Source organism: Amia ocellicauda, chromosome 16 (assembly GCF_036373705.1).
Source record: "Amia ocellicauda isolate fAmiCal2 chromosome 16, fAmiCal2.hap1, whole genome shotgun sequence".
Lineage (NCBI taxonomy): Eukaryota > Metazoa > Chordata > Actinopteri > Amiiformes > Amiidae > Amia > Amia ocellicauda.
Window position 1 is genome coordinate 25,252,499 of NC_089865.1, and position 20,145 is coordinate 25,272,643.

The window sequence follows — 20,145 nt, forward strand, 5'->3', positions numbered from 1 at the left end:
TTTAATGCCTGTCAGATCAATAGACAATTGTTTTTTGAGTTTGTGAGATAGGATTTCGGTTTCAGCCCCCAGTGTCCTATTGGAGGAGGCTCAATTTATGACTGATGTCAATCCATGTTATCTTTTGGAAATGCCGGTTGGCCTGTGTCGGGATTTCGGCTCTCGTCCACTTCAAAGAGTTTTTATTACCTACTTGCCTATTCCCCAGACATTTCACAGCAGGGATTCCAAGCCATTTGGCCCATTCTCGGTGCCATCCTCCCAAGACTGCCACTTTGATATAGAACAGTTCACGTGCCGATGAGCTAAGGAAATCTGATAACTTTGAGGGAGAGGTCTTCATTAGATCAGAGCATCAGCTCAGAGCTAGAATGCTCTATCAAAATACACCCCCCCCCTTAACGCTACATTACTATAACTACCTCCCTGTTCTTGTGGGGAGTGGGCACCATGTTGCTCTGGTGCCCTCCCATCACCCTCTGAGTCATCACTGTCTAACTCGGTGTCAAAATACACATCGCATTGGAAAAGAAAGCCCTCGCATCAATCGGGAGAACCATCATACTTCTCTGGAATAGCAAGCTTCACGTCTATAGCTGGCGGCGCTGCAGCTGCTGGCACAGACAGGGATTAAAATTGAATGATGAGAAGCAGGCATCCGGGTACAGATACTGATGAACGGGAGACCTCTGGTGGCGGACTTTGGGAATGCTCAAGTAGTAGATCATCTGAAGCAGGGGTGCCCACATTTTTTTTTTCCACGAGAGCAAATTTGTGTTATTTGTGTTATTTGCGTTGATGACGGTCCTCGGTCCCTTGGCTACGGTGCGCGGGGGGTGGATGTGGTGACTGTGCTTTAACCTCGGCCCGGGAGAACTTTAACTGTTCAATTTCCAAAAATCTTCTCGCGATCGACTGCCAAGCAATCCGCGATGACATATATTTAAATTTAAATATGTGGGATGCTTTAGATTCTAAAGCATCTAAGCATCCCACATATTTAAATTACTTTTACATTTTTAGTCATGCATAAGCTTTTCAGCATTTCACATTGATTGCACTGATTTCTGACCAAATATGTCGTTAGCTGTTCCTTTTACAGATTAACAAATTAGATTGTCAAACAGTACAAATGTGGCTCAAATTTTAATCAAGACAAGATGCAACTAAAAAATTGAAAAATGCAGATGATCAGTTGATCAGTTCAAATGGAAAAGTAACACAAATATCAGTGATTATTTTATTTTTCAGATTAATAGAAAACGGTTGAATGATCAGCACTAGCACATTAATTAAGCAGTAATATAATATTATTCAAATGTAAGGCTAATACAAGTTAATTTATGTCTACAGTTCTGCGCGGGTCTGTTCTCCTCCACCAATGGGAGCCTTGGAATTCTCCAGATCTGCGCAGAACTTCGCGAATCTAATTTCCGTAAATTATACAACGTTGTGGCAACGTTATGTGTGTTAGCTGTGTAGTATCTTACAAATAAAGACGTGTCCAACCTGCTCAGTCTACACAATAACTAATCTGCGCTTTGACGCATTGGACTGGGTTGAAATAAGGAGGCGTGTACTGGGAAACTCAGACTGCCCAGATCTGGAAGCCAGAGAGTTTTGAAACTGCGTCGAACAGATTTGCACCGAAAGCCTTATATTGCCAACATGTCTGCACTAGCTTTCCGACCAGTTTCTATTACTGTACGTACTCTGCCTGTTGCAGGAGCCTTGCAGACGACATGTAGGTTTAAATCAGGGACTTGTGACCTAAACCACCAACGTGCGGCGGTCCAGGGCAAGTATAAGAGCATCGAGGAGCTGCCGGGACCCAGCCTGGCCACCACGGCGCACTGGCTCTTCATTAAGGGCTACGCGGACAGGAGTCACGCCATGCAGGTAAGACATGAGACATGAGACACTGGAAAAGGCTTGCAATTGTGCTTCCAAACCATACCATTCAACATACTTTGAACTTTGGTCCGGATTAAATCAAAACTTTGACCCACCCGCTAATAGAAGCAAACCTGTACATCATAGCGGTTACATTTCGGATTAGAAGAAAGTGCCATTTTACTGAAAATGAAGCCGCAACTGAGTACAGTTCTGCAGTTTTCTATTAGGGGGGGGGGGGGGGTCAAAGTTTTGATTTAATCCTAGCCTTTGTCTCCTGCTTCAAGAAGTGTTTATTTTCACTTTTGATTTTGAAACGTAAATCACTAAATAAATAAACTACTTGTTTAGATTTGTTACTCGTTGCTCTCTCTCTTGCCAGTCTATATTCATTCAACATCCACTTCATATCATATTATTATTATTATTGTTGTTGTTGTTGTTGTTTACATAATGGCAGAATTGTGTGATCCTCATATTTTCCATATGCCAAATTTGGCCACTTTAAAAAAGCGTATTTTAGTCTGGAATCCATATTTGCAGACTAATTTGTAAATAGGCCTATGCAAAAAAGGGGGCAATTTTCTCACATTAAAAATATGAGGATCACACATTTCAACCATTATCTTATATATAGTGAGGGAAAAAAGTATTTGATCCCCTGCTGATTTTGTACGTTTGTCCACTGACAGAAATGATCACTCTATAATTTTAATGGTAGGTGTATTTTAACAGTGAGAGACAGAATAATAACAAAAAAATCCAGAAAAACGCATTTAAAAAAGTTATACATTGATTTGCATGTTAATGAGGGAAATAAGTATTTGACCCCTTCGACTTAGTACTTGGTGGCAAAACCCTTGTTGGCAATCACAGAGGTCAGACGTTTCTTGTAGTTGGCCACCAGGTTTGTACACATCTCAGGAGGGATTTTGTCCCACTCCTCTTTGCAGATCCTCTCCAAGTCATTAAGGTTTTGAGGCTGACGTTTAGCAACTTGAACCTTCAGCTCCCTCCACAGATTTTCTATGGGATTAAGGTCTGCAGACTGGCTAGGCCACTCCAGGACCTTAATGTGCTTCTTCTTGAGCCACTCCTTTGTTGCCTTGGCTGTGTGTTTTGGGTTATTGTCATGCTGGAATACCCATCCACGACCCATTTTCAATGCCCTGGCTGAGGGAAGGAGGTTCTCACCCAAGATTTGACGGTACATGGCCCCGTCCATCGTCCCTTTGATGCGGTGCAAGTTGTCTTGTCCCCTTAGCAGAAAAACACCCCCAAAGCATAATGTTTCCACCTCCATGTTTGACGGTGGGGATGGTGTTCTTGGGGTCATAGGCAGCATTCCTCCTCCTCCAAACATGGCGAGTTGAGTTGATGCCAAAGAGCTTGATTTTGGTCTCATCTGACCACAACACTTTCACCCAGTTCTCCTCTGAATCATTCAGATGTTCATTGGCAAACTTCAGACAGGCCTGTACATGTGCTTTCTTGAGCACAGGGGGACCTTGTGGGCGCTGCAGGATTTCAGTCCTTCACGGCATAGTGTGTTACCAATTGTTTTCTTGGTGACTATGGTCCCAGCTGCCTTGAGATCATTATCAAGATCCTCCCGTGTAGTTCTGGGCTGATTCCTCACCGTTCTCATGATCATTGAAACTCCACGAGGTGAGATCTTGCATGGAGCCCCAGACTGAGGGAGACTGACAGTTATTTTGTGTTTCTTCCATTTGCGAATAATCGCACCAACTGTTGTCACCTTCTCACCAAGCTGCTTGGCGATGGTCTTGTAGCCCATTCCAGCCTTGTGTAGGTCTACAATCTTGTCCCTGACATCCTTGGACAGCTCTTTGGTCTTGGCCATGGTGGAGAGTTTGGAATCTGATTGATTGATTGCTTCTGTGGACAGGTGTCTTTTATACAAGTAACGAGCTGAGATTAGGAGCAGTCCCTTTAAGAGAGTGCTCCTAATCTCAGCTCGTTACCTGTATAAAAGACACCTGGGAGCCAGAAATCTTGCTGATTGATAGGGGATCAAATACTTATTTCCCTCATTAGCATGCAAATCAATTTATAACTTTTTTGAAATGCGTTTTTCTGGATTTTTTTGTTGTTATTCTGTCTCTCTCTGTTAAAATACTGATCATTTCTTTGTCAGTGGGCAAACATACAAAATCAGCAGGGGATCAAATACTTTTTTTCCCTCACTGTATATATATATATATATATATATATATATATATATATATATATATATATAATTTGTTTGATATGAGTTCAGCTATAACACTATATCAAATAACATTTAGTCCCACCCTACAGAGTGTTGAAGTTACTCTTGCACCAGTGTTACATTTCCAGTGTGGTTTTCACACAAAAAATAACACTGCACTACATTCACATTTAACACTATGGGATATTTAACACTTATAGTGTTAACGCTACTCTAAAATGTAACTGTTCAATAAATTAAATTATGACCTGTGAGTCCTGTGAGGTAATGAGTCCTAATAAACAAGATTTATTAGAATTAATATTTTTCATTAATACTAAAATTATTTAGTCTCAAACACCAAAATAAAACTATTTGCAACAGTGAATACTACTCATTACTACTCAGTAGTATTTTATTACTGTAGTATTTACCTAGGGCTGATTCGATTCCCACATCAATCCCCTCTACATTTGGCCTCCCCTCAATCATCTCCACCAAGATCGCTATGTCTCCCTGGGCTTCGGGCAGTGGAGGACCTCCCCCTGTCCAGCGAGTCTCAGCTATCTTCTCTTTTGCTACAGAAAAAAAAGTTAATTACAAATATTGTCAAATCATAAACTTTACTAAACAATGTATTAAAGACTGAGATAAAAACAATACTTACAACTTTTTGTTTCAAATTTTTAAGTTTGGTCTTAATTGATCGGTTATTTAGTCCCACAGTAATACAATGGAAGATCGGTATTGAATTATTCAGTTTAATAAATAGGCTACACAGTTTCTATATAATAAACAGACAATAAAATATAAAAATATACATAGAATATTCACAACTAAGACCCGTTTTTCTACATAGATATGTTAGATACCAATAGAAATGAACATCTAGACTACCTATTTACTGACCTTAATATCTCATCCCACGTGTCGTGTTTTAATTTTGTGTTCAGTACTTGGCTAATTTTGCCCCCAAGAACCAACTTGGCAATAGCTAGTGCCTTTTCCTCAACTGCACTCCACCTTCTCGACATTTTTCTTAGTGGCTATTTGTGCATGTAAAAACCCATCGCTTCTTAGTTACTTCCTTAGTTACCACACAGTTCAAAATAAACGGATCAAAAAATCGGATCGGCGGATCCTGATCTTGATCTGCTTCATACAACGCCTTTTTATGATCCAGATCCATTGAGCCCGGATCTGATCCTGTTTTCTGATCCTGTTAGTACAACTGACCCCAGATGATAAAGGGTGAGTTATGCCTTTAATACAGATTGTCCTAATATCTTTAGTTAGTAAGGGCAATGGGTAAAATGATCTGGTTTAGATTTACAGTTTTTGTTGGGGCATATTCAGATTTTATTATGGAATTCCATATAGCAAACTATTTCTCAATAACTTACAGGAATCCAAAACCGAGCTGATAAAGTGAGACTGGAGGACAGGTGTAGTGCAGTGTGGCTACTGTGAAGAGCTATAGGCCTAAATTTGTAATGTATATTTCACAGGTAGTTCAAAGGTTTTATTTGGTCTAGCCCGAATTCTCGCAGGAATTGAAATGGGCAGAAAGTAGGGCTGGCAATATAAAGAGGCTGGCATAGAGTGAGACAACCATACAGTGGTGCAACACTGAGGAGGATAATTGAGGGTAGGGTCATCCAAGGTGATTTACAAGAGTACAATATAATCACTGTAAAATAGAGTACACAATTATTCTATACTATGCAAGTTCTTCCCGTAGTCCTACAAAGAGTAGCATGGTCTTACAATGAATGATGTGCCAGGCAAAAAAATCAAAGGGCATAATGAAACAAGTGTCCATAAACCCGTTGTTTAGCAGCTTGATACATGGCAGCAGTCAGATGCAGAGCAGAAATTGGAGTTCCAAATATTTTTTTAATTTGTTATTTTTTTTCATTTAAACAAACTGAATGAAGTATTTCAATAACTTATCCTTTGTGGTCATTGTGTTGTTTTAAAAATACCATGTCCCATTTTATCTCACGTCCACATGTGCAGTGCTGGAAGGGGACAAACAAATATTTTGCATCTTCAAGGTGTATGTGGTTTTAATAATCATTCCAAATTGTACCATTACAAAATGTGAAAAAGTCCTTGGGGAGTGAATACTTATCAGGGACAGAGTCAGTGGGTGTGCCACAGGGGCACTGGCCCCTGCTGGAATCTGATTGACCACCTGAGTGCCCCCCCTGGCACTACAGAATGTTAGTAAAATTCATCATCAGTTTCCCGTGTTCATATTCTGGATCATGTTGTGCGTTACTTAATTTGACCACCGAAGTTGTCTATTTTGTGTGTATACCACACAGCAAGAATCCAGGTAAGTGAGGAGTTATGAATTTAACACACAGTTGCTGCTGTTGTGCTCTGAGCTCCGCTCTGCATGCGCACAGCCACAGCCAGACTACAGACAAAACAGTTTATGGTAAATCGATCTTTAAATACTCTTGCTGTGATTAATTTTATTCTGTAACAACATTGACAATTTGATGAATGGTGATAGTTAAACTACACTAGCTTATGGTTACCATACATCCAGTTTTTTGGTCCTTTAATCTCCGTCCGGAAGGATTTTTTAAATATCTAACAATGTCCCAATGTCATTGCTATGTCTGTATTTCCCTTGTTCAACTACAGTTCCCGGGTGCTTGTTTAACCCTTTCGCTCCAGCAACGTTACAATTTGATCATACATTAATGATGATGTGTATGGTGATAGTGTTCGCCTTTGTCAAGCCTTTTTGAACAACTATTATTAATAAATGACTGATGGTTGTAAAGACTTCAATCAACCAATCAGGAACGTTTTATTTTGTTGGGGCGTAAACAAAAACAATAACAAAAGTTAAGTTAGGCTGAGACATGAATGGAGAATGTGAGTGAGAGGGCAGAATTGACATGGCAGTGAAAAGTCATGATTGTGGAGGACGATTATAAATAGAAAATCAACAGGATGTTTTAGAGATTTTCCTTGAAGAAACTGACAGCATTGACAGGCGTGGGTCACAGCAGACTGGACATATTCTCACTCTTTCTCAAATCACTAGTGTGGCGACGGGAAACAAAACGTGTGCGACAGGATCGGCGTAAATAGGTACCGGAATACAGACACTCAAAACCCGAGATCAGGATCCGGCACAAATTAAGCACTGCCAGTTTGTACCTCCATCCATCTATTTTCGAAACTGCTTATCCATGTGGGCTGGGAAGCAGGGCATAGGGCGCAACACAGGAATACACCCAGGACGTGACGCCAGTCCATCGCTGGGCACACACACACACAGGGCAATTTAGCAGCCATTTAACCTAATCTGCATGTGTTTGGACGGTGGGAGGAAACCGGGGCACCCGGAGGAAACCAACGCAGACACGGGGAGAGCAGCAAACTCCACACAGACTGTCACCGTGCCGCCCCAGTCTGTACCTCACTAAATGACATTCCCAAATCTATACGCCACCATTTCACTGTTTTACGTCGCTATATATATTCTAAATATACAAACCCGGATGATAAGATTTGTAATAAGAAAAATATATACTGCATTTGAGAAATCATTGTATGTGAAGCACATGTAAGCAAATAATATGAGCTTTTCCAGACTATACAGATTCATACTTAATCACATAGGAATGGGGGAGCAGAGTTGCAACCTGATCGGGTGCTTTTCAGCCTCTGTGTACTGCGCCAATTTGTTTTTTTTCGTATGCAAATGAAAAAAAGTGATTGCTTATACGATTTCTACCATCATAACAGCATAAGAAAGTTTACAAATGAGAGGAGGCCATTCGACCCATCATGCTTGTTTGGTGTCCATTAATAACTAAGTGCTCCAAGGATCCTATCCAGTCTGTTTTTGAATGTTCCCAAATTGTCTTTTCAGCCACATCGCTGGGGAGTTTGTTCAGATTGTGACGCCTCTGTGTGAAGAAGTGTCTCCTGTTTTCTGTCTTGAATGCCTTGAAGCCCAATTTCCATATATTATTACCAAAAATAAAATAAAAGCTTTCATTTATATAATGTGATCCGAGTATTATTAGGCTGTTGTTCATGTGGATTTTATGAGAATATAACAGCCAGCTAATGTTTATTGCATTAGAAACAATGACTTCATGTTATAGTGCCACACAAAACCGTATTTTATATGTACAGCATTAAATATGGTCTGTTAAATAAATAAAACGTAATGTACAGTACTGTGAATTAAATTGTAACGCCCCTGTACTGAATAGTACGTAGCCTATTGTTAATTTACACATCACAGTATATTTGTATAAAACTACACCGGCTTTACTGGATGTTTTGTAATTTCATTTTCAAAACTTAATGTCCCACACACACGTATGCACATCTGACAGACTTCAGCAGAACAGTTGCGAGCAAGCACTTAGAAATACAATGCACTGCACTCGTACTGCACAATAATCATTAAAAACGGCATTGTAATTAATGAATTACTGTATAGAAACAAAACAACCGCAAAAACAATAACATTTAATACATTTATAAAGCAATACACTCCATACAGTACACTTTACCTTGCAGACTGCATGTTCTACGTTACTTGCTTCGGATTTTGTTTTAGACTTTAGCTCTTCATGTTCGCCATGTTAATACAGTGCTGCAAATAAGAGCAAACGAGTTACACTGTAGTTGGCTGATTTACTTCAAAATGCATTAAATAAATGTGACAACGCCTATTGAAATGAATAACCCGAGAGCAGTTTTTAAACCCGTATCTTTGAGAGCAACGTACGTGTGCAATTAATCTTAAAGGGGGGTGGGCGTAGTTTTATAGTGATGCTCGAATATTGTATTATTATATTCTAATGGTCAGTTATGTGTCAGTGAAAGCAGATCTCACACTCAGCAGCGCACACTGGATGGAGACACAGAGACGCTCGCGCGCCGGGCGTTCGCTTGTCAGTCAAAATGGCGGTTGAGCTTCTAAACTGACATTTCTTAAAAAACACAGGCGTGTCTCCTACTTTTTTGCTCATAACTTAAAAAGCTTTTTGGTTCAGGCCAGCCGCACTTCCGCTAAAGTAAACAAATGAGATTTTTTTAAACTTCCTGACGTCAGATGCAAGAGCTCCATCAACCTCAGATACCTGGGGCTGTAGCCTATCAAATCCCGCCGTCGCTGGGGGTCAGGGGTGAATCCCCGCCCAGGCGTGAGCCCTTTTATGAAGGGAGGAGACGAAAATTACGGTGCCGCCCTCTTGCTGTGTGGAGGCGCTGCTGCAGGGATGAAAACTGAGAGGGAACGTTCGATCACTCTACGTCAAGCTGCTTGCTTAGAGCACACTTTCCTGACTGTTACTTCTCTGCAGCCATTTCCCCCCCAGCTGCCCAGCTATGGCAGAGTATAGATTATGGCAAACCAAGTTAGCAATATAGAAACTGAAATAATGTTAAAAAGTATTAACAGACCAGGGTGGCCAAGCGACGTACATCCACATGGGTTCGATTTCCATTCCTGTTAAAAATTTCACTTTCTCCCAAGTAGTAAAAGCAATTCTGTGCCTTTCAGGCCATAAATGGTTGTAAAACAGTTGAAAATAAATAAGGCTATCTGGGCCTGAAAAGAATGGTTAAAGACCATATAAAAAGTTGAAGTTTAAGAGGTCAGGATGTCAGGGTTTAAGTAAAAACAATGATCTATATCAAATTTTAAACGTGTGAGTGTGTGTGTGTTTGTTCGTATACAACATCATGTTAAGTAAAGTAACTAGTCAATTAATCCTAAAATATATATGTAGACAGTGGTAAATTTGCATAAACTGCATTTGTAATCTGCATAAATAAAAACAACATCTGTTTAAAGGCTAAAGTGAATCTGATAAATTCATGCAATACGATTAAACACACTTAAGCATTCTTAAACGCATATACACCGATCAGCCATAACATTATGACCAACCTGTCTAATATTGTTTAGGTCCCCCTTTTGCCGCCAAAACAGCCCTGACCTGTCGAGGCATGGACTCCACTAGACGTTAGCAGCAGATCCCTTAAGTCCTGTAATTTGCGAGGTGGGGCCTCCATGGATCGGACTTGTTTGTCTAGCACATCCCACAGATGCTCGATTGGATTGAGAGCTGGGGAATTTGGCGGCCAAGTCAACAGCTTGAACTTGTGATTCATCAGACCAGGCCACCTTCTTCCATTGCTCCGTGGTCCAGTTCTGATGCTCACGTGCCCATTGTAGGCGCTTTCGGAAGTGGTCAGGGGTCAGCATGGGCACCCTGACTGGTCTGCAACTACGCAGCCCCATACGCAACAAACTGCAATGCACTGTGTGTTCTGACACCTTTCTATCAGAACCAGCATTAACTTTTTCAGCAATTTGAGCTACAGTAGCTCGTCTGTTGGATCGGACCACACGGGCCAGCCTTCGCTCCCCACGTGCGTCAATGAGCCTTGGCCGCCCATGACCCTGATGCCGGTTCACCGCTTTTCCCCACAAGAGCTGCAATTTTGGAGATGCTCTCACCCAGTCGTCTAGCCATCACAATTTGGCCCTTGTCAAAGTCGCTCAGATCCTTACGCTTGCGCATTTTTACTGCTTCTAACACATCAACTTTGAGGACACAATGTTCACTTGCTGCATAATATATCCCATATGCCATGATAAAGAGATTATCAATGTTATTCACTGTCACCGGTCATAATGTTATGGCTGATCGGTGTATATAGTTATTACAAAACACTTTCTTCAACTTTCCAATACAGGGTCTTCAAAAACCATCAACTTAATAGGCCTGTTTATATGAAAAGGAGACAGCAGTTTTGGGTGGAACGCAGGTGTTGACCGTAGCGTGACCCTGGAGCCATCTCCTGCAAAATGGACACATGATGGACAGGGCATGTAATAGGGCACAGACAGGGCATGTAACTCACTCACATGTTTTGCAGTGGTGATTGCCAGCTTAAGTGACACTAGCTTCAGCTTAGCTGAGTTCAGTGGCTCAAATGGGGCTTGGGAAAATGCATCCAGCACTATATCAAGGTGCCACACGGGCAGTGAAGGGGCGAGAGGAGGCCAAAGCCGTCGAAATGCCAGGAAATGAGACCCAGGGGCTCGCCATCAATCCGGTCATGACATGTGGACATGGCCACCAGATACACTTTGAGCGTGGACAGGGACTTGCACTGGTCCAACAGCACTTGTAAACATTATGTAATATGACCCCGATTAACTGGATCATGAACCCCGTCCTGGCACCAGGTGCGAAACGTCTGCCAGCAGTAGGAATACTGTGACCTCGTAGAGGGAGCTCTCGCTGACTGAATAGTGGCTACTACCGCGTCTGACAGACCCCAGGCTATCAAGCGATCCCGCTCAGGGGCCAGGCCCAGAGCTGGAGCAGGCCTGGGTTGGGTTTATCTATAGAGGAGGCAGTGCATCAGTCCCCCAGGTAAAAACTGTTGCAGGGCCCCTTGGGACCACATTCTGTAAGGCAGGGGGGTCCTCAACCTTTTTCTGACGAGGAGCTACTTTTGATTTACCCAAAGCCCTGCGAGCTACCTAGGCTCTAATCAAAAATAATTATTGTTACTGAAACTTACCATTAGTGAGAGGCCTGGCATTGCCTATCATCAGCCAGTTTGTTGAAGTTTGGTGTGTACTTTGTGAGAGCAAGTCTCATGCAGTCATTCAGGTGAGCATCAGTCATTGTTGATCTGTATTTAGATTTTACTATTTTCATGCTTGAAAATGCAGACTCACAGAGGTAAGTGGATCCAAAAAGTGATTTAATACACAGTGCGACTTTCTTTATTTCTGGGTATTTTGTTGTACTGACCAGGGCCCAAAAAGTAGCATCTGAAGCTCTGTATTTTAGTTGAATGCCATTTTGAATGGTTATTATTTCATTTTTGATGTCTGCCTTGTCCAGGTTAAACACTGACCTAATTTGTTCTGCAATTTCACCGACATCAACGGTCATGAATGGAAAGGATATAAAGGTGGCTACCGGCTCCAGCTGTTTGAAATCTGCAAAGCGTCTTTCAAATTCTGCTAGAATTATTTCCAAGTGAGAGGTGTATTTTTCAAAAGATGGGAGGTTCCCTTCTGTTCGCTTCTGTTTTTCTACTTCTTCACTCATGCTGGGAAAGTGTTTCAGGTCCTTCTTTTGAAGTTGTCTTGTCCACAGTTTAATTTTTTCTTGGAAGGTTTTCACTGAGCTAATAATTTCAGTAATGTCTTTCTGTGTTCCCTGAAGTTCCATGTTTAATTCGTTCAGTTTTGCCATCAGGTCATTCAAAAAAGCCAGCTCTAAAAGCCACAGCTTGTCATTAAGTTGTTGGTGGTGTTCATTTCTAGATTCTATAAAAATCTTAATTTGAATCTGAATCGTTGCAGGACTTTCCCTCTGCTTAACCATCTCACGTCTGTGTGTAGTAGTAGGTCACCATACTGTGCATCAATTTCGTCAAGTAAAGTTTTGAATAGCCTTCTCTGCAGTGGCCTTGAACGAATTTAATTTACAACTTTAACAACAAAGTCCATAACATCATTCATGTTCAGAACTTTCCCACACAGAGCTTGCTGGTGTATGATGCAGTGGTAATTCAGGAATGCAGGAAGTCGGGGTCCCTTTTGCACAGCGAGACAAACCCATTGATCGATCCAACCATAGCAGGTGCGCCATCTGTTGTAATGGATGCAAGTTCACATATTGGTATTTTATGTTCCGCAATGTATTTTTTAAAAGCAGAATAAACATCCTGTTCTCTAGTTTTTTCCTTCAATGGAATTATTGTCAGTAGTTCCTCCTTTACACTGCAATCATTGAAAACCATTCTAATGAATACACCCAGCTGGGATGTGTCAACAACATCGACGGATTCATCAAACTGAAGAGAAAAAAACACACAATTTTCAATCCCATTTTTTAACTGAAACGAGACATCTTCCGAAATTGATTCAATCAGGCGAGTTACCGAAAGCTGCATATCTTGGATAGCGGATATTATTTCGGATTTGTTTTTGAAATTGTCAAACAATGCATCCGCTGCTTCAAGAAAAGCTTATTTTAAAAACGCACCTTTGAATGGTTTCTTGTGTGTTGCTATCAAATGACTGACACGAAATGAAGCGATTGTTGCTGCCTTGGAATTGGTGGTTTGCTTGGTGAACATTGACTGCTGAGCCTTTAAATGTGATTTAAGTTCACTCACCCTCTTTTTTCGGAGCTCCTTTTTAATTGGAAAGTCTTCGTCATAGTTTTTATGAACCGATTTAAAGTGTCTTTCAACATTCCCCTTCTTTGCCAGAGCCAAGTGTGAATTGCAAATTAAACAAACACATTTGTCATTAACGGTGGTAAAAAAAATCCTCCTCCTCCCACTCAGTATGACAATGATAGGTTTTTGCCATTTTTGAAGTAGGCGGCCCTTCACTCATTGTGCTTATTTAAACAAAAAACAAAAAAAGCACTCGTTAGGTAGCGGTTAATTGTTTGGACACTATTTCCAAATAAATAACATTGAACTTTGCAGAAATAAATAATGTGTAATTAACATTCAAGCCATGATGACACAGGATTTCACCTTCTTCGACACTAACCAAGAACTTCCGGTCTGTGTATGGATATTTGTTTTTAAAAATAATAACAAAGTAATTTCCTATGTTTCTAACTTGGCTAGTAAATGGTAAAATAAATAAAACATTTAAAAATAAAATCGGATTTATTTGAGCGTTTTTGTTTTAAATGTGTCACGATCGACTCTGTAAGGCTTCGAGATCGACTAGTAGCTCGCAATCGACCGGTTGGGGACCCCTGCTTTAAGGATATCAGTCACATTCTACTGGGAACAGTAATGCAGAGAGGGGAGGGCCAATAGTGCCTCTACCATCACCTTCAGCAATACTAAGAGTGGGGTTCACAGGAGATCTGCTCGTGTACCCTCCGCCAAACACAGGAGATTTAACACACAAGCAGGGCAAGAAGAAACCACCTCTTGTGCCCTCGCTTAACACAGAAGCAGTCAACTCCTACTTGACTAGCTCAGCTAGGAGCGGGGTGATGACAAGCTCTGCTGCGTGAAAAGAAGGAGCCAATATACAAGGTGCAGCAGCAAGAGACAGGTTCTTGTGCCCTCACCCACCAGAGGAACAGTCACCTCCTGCTCAAGTAGCACAGCTAGGAGAGGAGTGACAGCAAGCTCTACTGTGACAGCAAGGCTAAATAAAGAAGCAGGGCAACAGGAGACCAGCTCATGCTCCCTCGCTTACCACAGGAGCAGCCCCCTCCAGCCTGACCAGCATACACAAAGCGGGGCAAGGGGAGACCAGCTCCATACCCTCCGCTTAATACAGGGCTCAGCAAACTGTATACAATGAGGTTGCAGAGTAACACACACGCACACCCGTGACAACATATGCAGCGGGTTACACAGGGCCAGCCTGGGTGGCCTCCGCTGAGAGAGCACTGAGTATACACAAGGGTGGCCTAACAAGGGCTCCAGCCTTGTTAAGGCGGAGGCCGGCACCTGGAGCAAGGAACAGGAGGGGGCCCAGATGCGCTGCTCCATGGTCCCCTTCTTCGCTCTGCTGCCTCCATGGGAGTGCGCACAGCAAGAATGGCAGGCACAGCTGGAGCTGCAGGCGTATCAAGCGTGACTGCGTCCGAGGCTGCTGGTCTGGAGGAGGAGACGGGGGCTCAGGGAGAGGTGGAACTCTGATCCACTGATCCCCTGCTGTCGCTTGCTGACATGGAGGGTCTTGGCAGGCAGCACGTTGGCAGGACAAGGGCCAATGGCAGCTTTGATATAGAAATGTTTCTGTGTGTGCTGAAACCTCTCCCGCTTGGGCAGTGCTTCCTCAGTTTTACATTTTTACACATTTTTGCAAAGGGTCTCTTCTAACAGAACTGTGAGAAACATTTCTAATTTTCCAATTCTTCAAAAAAGATTTTTCAGATCTACAAATCGAGAGTGAAAAATGTGATCAGTCTTAATTAAACATGCACATTAAATAGATACCGGGCCTACATTGGACAGATACTCTAGACACAAGCAGTATTTTGCGTCTAATGTTTAGTTTTTTTAAATGCTTTACGACGTATTGTCTATATCAAAGTAGTTTCCAGTTGTAATGTAACATACAGTGAAGGCCCTATTTCGGTTTACGGTGGATTGATGTGATTGTAAAAACTGTATTTCGCAACAAATGTATCGTTTTTTTTTTTTATGCTTTGTAAAACATATTTTCTACATCTAAATAATTTCCAGTTGTAACAACATACAGATCAAACAGAAATCAGGACTACATTATATTAATATTTCCTCACACTTAAAATGCTTTATGGGCTTGTTCTCTATATCAAAGCCATATTGCTACCATATTTCCTCATTGGTATCCCCCCAAAAAGTGTCTCTGCATGGGTTAGGGTCTGAGCTAAGACTCTGCTTCAAGAGTTCAGCCATTACTTCCATTTTTAACTGTATGGAGTCTGTTTATAACACAAGGTTGAGGCTTGAGAGATTTTTACATATAGTGAACTAGTCTGTGTGCCGCCGAATAGAAGTAGAAAAGGATCCAACTCCCAGCTGCCCTCGAACTCTACCGCTCTCTACTGTCTACATTCTCCCCCTCACTCTTCTCAGCCAAGAAATCTTACTTCTAATCACTCTTTGAATCCACTGTCAACAACCCCCATAAACTACTCCACCTTCTCCTCCGTCTTTGCCCCCCCTACCCCTCCTCCTCCCTCATCTCTAACTGCTGATGATTTTGCCTCCTTCTTCTCCTTTGCAGACATCCGCAAGCTCTTCAACAGTCCCCCCTCCTCTCCCATCACACCCAAACCTCCCACCGACCAAGCTTCATTTTCTTCATTCTCACTTCTCTCGGACCCTGAAGTTTCCTCTCTCCTCCTACGTCACAAACCTACAACATGCGCCCTGGACCCTCTCCCTTCTCGCCTCCTCCAAGCGACCGCTTCTTCTCCCCTTCATCTCCTCCCTCCTCAACTCCTCATTCCTCTCTGGCTGTTTCCCCACTGCATTTAAACAAGCTACTGTCATCCCACTCCTCAAGAAACCAACCCTTGACCCCACCTCTCCTCAGAACTACCACCCTGTCTCCCTACTCCCCTTCCTCTCAAAGACTCTCGAGTGGGTTGTCCACCGTCAGCTCTCTGCCTTTCTGTCCCAACACTCACTCCTTGATCCTCTGCAATCCGGCTTCCGCACAGCTCACTCCAGAGACTGCTCTCCTGGCAGTCACTGACTCCCTCAGCTGTGCTCGGGCGGCCTCCCTCTGCCCAGTCCACATCCTCCTTGATCTCTCTGCAGCATTTGACACTGTCGATCACTCCATCCTCCTCTCCTGCCTCGCTGGCCTTGGAATCTTTGGAACTGATCTCACCTGTTTCTCCTCCTACCTCAGCAACCGGACCTACCAAGTGACATGGCAAGGTTCCTCATCAACCCCCCAACCTCTCCTCACAGGCGTACCCCAAGGCTCTGTCCTGGGCCCCCTCCTGTTATCTCTCTACACTCGCTCACTGGGCCCCCTCATCGCATCCCATGGTTTCTCCTACCACTTCTATGCTGATGATGCCCAGATCTTCCTGTCTTTTCCCTCTTCTGACCCTCTCATCGCATCTCTTCCTGTTTGTCTGCTATCTCCACCTGGATGCACTCGCACCACCTCAAGCTCAACCTCTCCAAATCGTATCTCCACTTTCCCCCCCTCTTCCTCACCGTCTGCTGATCTCTCCATCTCGATCCCCTTGGAATCCACCACACTAATATATAGGAGTCACCCTCGATCCTGTGCTGTCCTACAACCAGCACATCACCACACTGTAGATTCTTTCTGAGCAACATACGCCGAATCCATCCTTCCTCACCGACTACTCAACCCAGCTGCTCGTCCAGTCATTGTTCCTCTCCCACCTGGACTACTGTAACTCCCTCCTGGCCGACCTGCCTGCAACTACTACCGGCCCGCTCCAGCTCATCCAGAACTCTGCGGCTCGTCTGGTATTCTCTCTGCCCCGATTCGCATACACTGCTCCACTGCTCTGCTCCCTCCACAGGCACCCGATACCGGCATGCATTCAGTTCAAGACATTAAACCTCACCTACAGCTGTCTTGACCACACTGCACCAAGCTACCTTCAGTCCTTCGTCTCCCCATACATCCCCTTCAGACCACTGCGGTCTTCAGGTGCCAGAAGACTAACTCTGCCTCCTTTCCAATCCCCTTCCTCCAGAGCACTTCTCATCCCTGGCTCCTAAATGGTGGAACGTCCTTCCCACCGAAGTCAAAACAACAGAGTCCTTGACCTCCTTCCGGCGCTTATTCAAGACACATCTTTTCAGACAGTACTTGTAATATTAGTCCTTTTAATCCCCGTAAGATAGCACTTCACAGCATGTTATCATGATTCTTGTGTTACTAATACTTATATTATTGATTGATTTCCCCCCTTGCTCCCTTTTCCATAGCCCTTGACTGTGACTTAACATCTTGACAGCACTTAGCTCTTACTTTCCAGGATGTATGACCTCAGTTACTGTACTTACCTGTGTAAATTGGAAGTTGTAAAATGTATTATACTTTGAATGGCTTTGTATAATGAACATTTAAATTTGTAATGTTTGATGCCTTGTACTTAACTGTATTCTAGCACTTTGTATTGCACCTATGTTGTAAGTCACCCTGGATAAGGGCATCTGCCAAGAAATAATAATAATAATAATAATAATAATAATAATAATAATAATAATAATAATGCTTACAAATACAGCATCATATAACTCCACCAATTAAAACACTATGACACAAATTACAGGTGATCACAATTAACATGGGTTTATTTTCAGTGTCTAAAATTTACATTAATAGATTCATCACATGAGCAACAACTGTCTTTATAGCATATAACATGACTTAGGCTGTGATTCACCCTTCTAACAGTTTACTGGTTACCTTTGAAACATGAGCAGTGACCATGACATTCTGATGGATTTTCTAAACAGTGGTCACAACTTCCCATCACATTTTGCATGCTATTAAAATAATTAAAAAGCCATTAATGAAAAGTGAAATCATTAAAGTCAGAAATCCATCATCAGATGAGAAGCAGCTACTCGAAGAGCTGATTCCCAGCTGGATTCTTAAGAATATTACTTCTTTTCGTTATAATATCTCTAAATTTGAGGAATATCAAGGCATTTATCTTTTTCATAAATGAGGATTTGCGTTCTGAATGTAAATTCATGATATACCCCTCAACAACTGGTCCTTACTTATTGGTTATACACAATCCTGTTATACAATTAACCAATAATTAACAATTTAATTATATGATTCAATACAATACAAAATTAACATTGAAAAATCAAAAAGGAAAGGTTTCAACCATCTAAATATTATACACAGTTATCATCTTGAATGCTTAAATCTCTGATGAATAAGTTAATAAATATATATATATATATATATATATATATATATATGTAAACTTTGTGGTATCGAAGAGTAGCAGGATTTTATTGCATAGTTAAACCTCAGTTTGACCTCCATTTAGGCCTAACTCTTTTCAGTAACATTGATTGACTTTAATTAACATTGATGTAATGAAAGTTAGAAAATATGTTGTGCATGGGGACTTAAAGGTTTACAAGAGTACAATATAATTGATTTAACTGCTATAATTGTAGCTTTCTACCAAGTGTGTCCTGAGTAGGCCTGTCCTCTTCCCTCTCAGGTGGAGCACAAGAAGCTGTATGGCCCAATATGGCGCTCCCGGTTCGGCCCCTTCGAGGTAGTGAACGTGGCAACGGCAGATCTGATCGCCCAGGTGATCCGGCAGGAGGGCAAGTACCCCGTGCGAACCCACCTGCCTCACTGGAAGGAGTACCGTGACATGAGGGGCCAGGCGTACGGGCTGCATGTGGAGTAAGGGTTTAGTCTCCGCTGCACACACTCAGCTGAGAGTCATAGTCACTTGCCATTATGGCATTAGAAAGGAGTTTTCCAAAAAAACGGTCTCCCAAAGTGCCACCAGTCACCGGTCACCATTTTAAAGCTGTCCTAAGTGTGTTATGATTTAGTATAGTGGTTGACAGCTCTGCTCAATTTGACCATTTATTTAAGCCTAATTTTAGTCATTTAGATGTCCTAAAACACCTGTTTAAACCTTAGCCACCAAGGAACAGTGGCAGCATGCATAAAACAACATAATTTAGGGGAAACTTAACTTCTCTCCTAAAAGGGTAAATGAAGACAACATAAGAATACAAATGTTTCTATATTGCTCCTGTGATTCCATTCAATCATTATGTAATAATACTATGTTCCAAATCCCTTCATAATGCCCCAATACCCATGTATCAAATCATACTGTTGGTGCAGTCTGCTAAGAGACATAACTTCTTACATATACCAAGAGTATTTACATTGAAATGTATTGACACACACCTAAAGCAGTGTCATGTACCCAGTGTGTGCATGCATATATAGATATATTGTTGTAACTACAAATGGGAACCAGGGGGGGCAGTTTGTTACAAACTTTATTTTTATAAGTGAAGATGTTACTATTGTTGCTATTGTTTTACGACATATTCATAATGTATATCTGCAAAGCAAATGGGGAAATATAAAAATCAATCTAACTACGACCTAAACAGCATTCCATAGGAAAAAGCTACATTCCTCAGCAAGGTAGAAATGTTTTTTTTAATGCATGTAGTCCCGATTGACCCTTTAAAAGTTGATTAAGTTTAAGGGTGTTGCACAAAACAACTTAACACATTGATGTGGCTACATTTTCAAAAGCTTCTGTATTTAACATCTTAGTTATTGAATACCTAAATTGTTTCTTCAGCTGGCCATAGATTTTCCATCAGCGAACATGTGAGTTGCTTCATTAATAAATTACTAACGTGTTGTACTAAATTGGCTTTGCAAATGTGAATGGATGCATGTATTCATTTATGTATTAAGGTATGTATTATTCTGTGGTCTGTATAGTCCTGTCTGTGCTGTTGTGCCT

The 20,145-nt window shown here is 41.9% G+C and overlaps 1 protein-coding gene across 2 annotated transcripts in view; it reads left to right on the plus strand.

Annotated features, from left to right (window-relative positions):
* The first annotated feature begins 1,433 nt into the window (after positions 1 to 1,433).
* The window catches only part of LOC136711520 (sterol 26-hydroxylase, mitochondrial), a 38,914-nt gene continuing 20,202 nt past the window's right edge, over positions 1,434 to 20,145 (plus strand). Inside the window, exons 1-2 of one of the 2 annotated variants that reach the window (XM_066687838.1) lie at positions 1,434 to 1,899; positions 18,856 to 19,046. In XM_066687838.1, coding sequence (XP_066543935.1) covers positions 1,669 to 1,899; positions 18,856 to 19,046 — 422 coding nt within the window. In that variant the 5' untranslated portion in view covers positions 1,434 to 1,668. The remainder of the gene's footprint in view (positions 1,900 to 18,855; positions 19,047 to 20,145) is intronic. The other variant, XM_066687839.1, reaches the window with a different exon arrangement.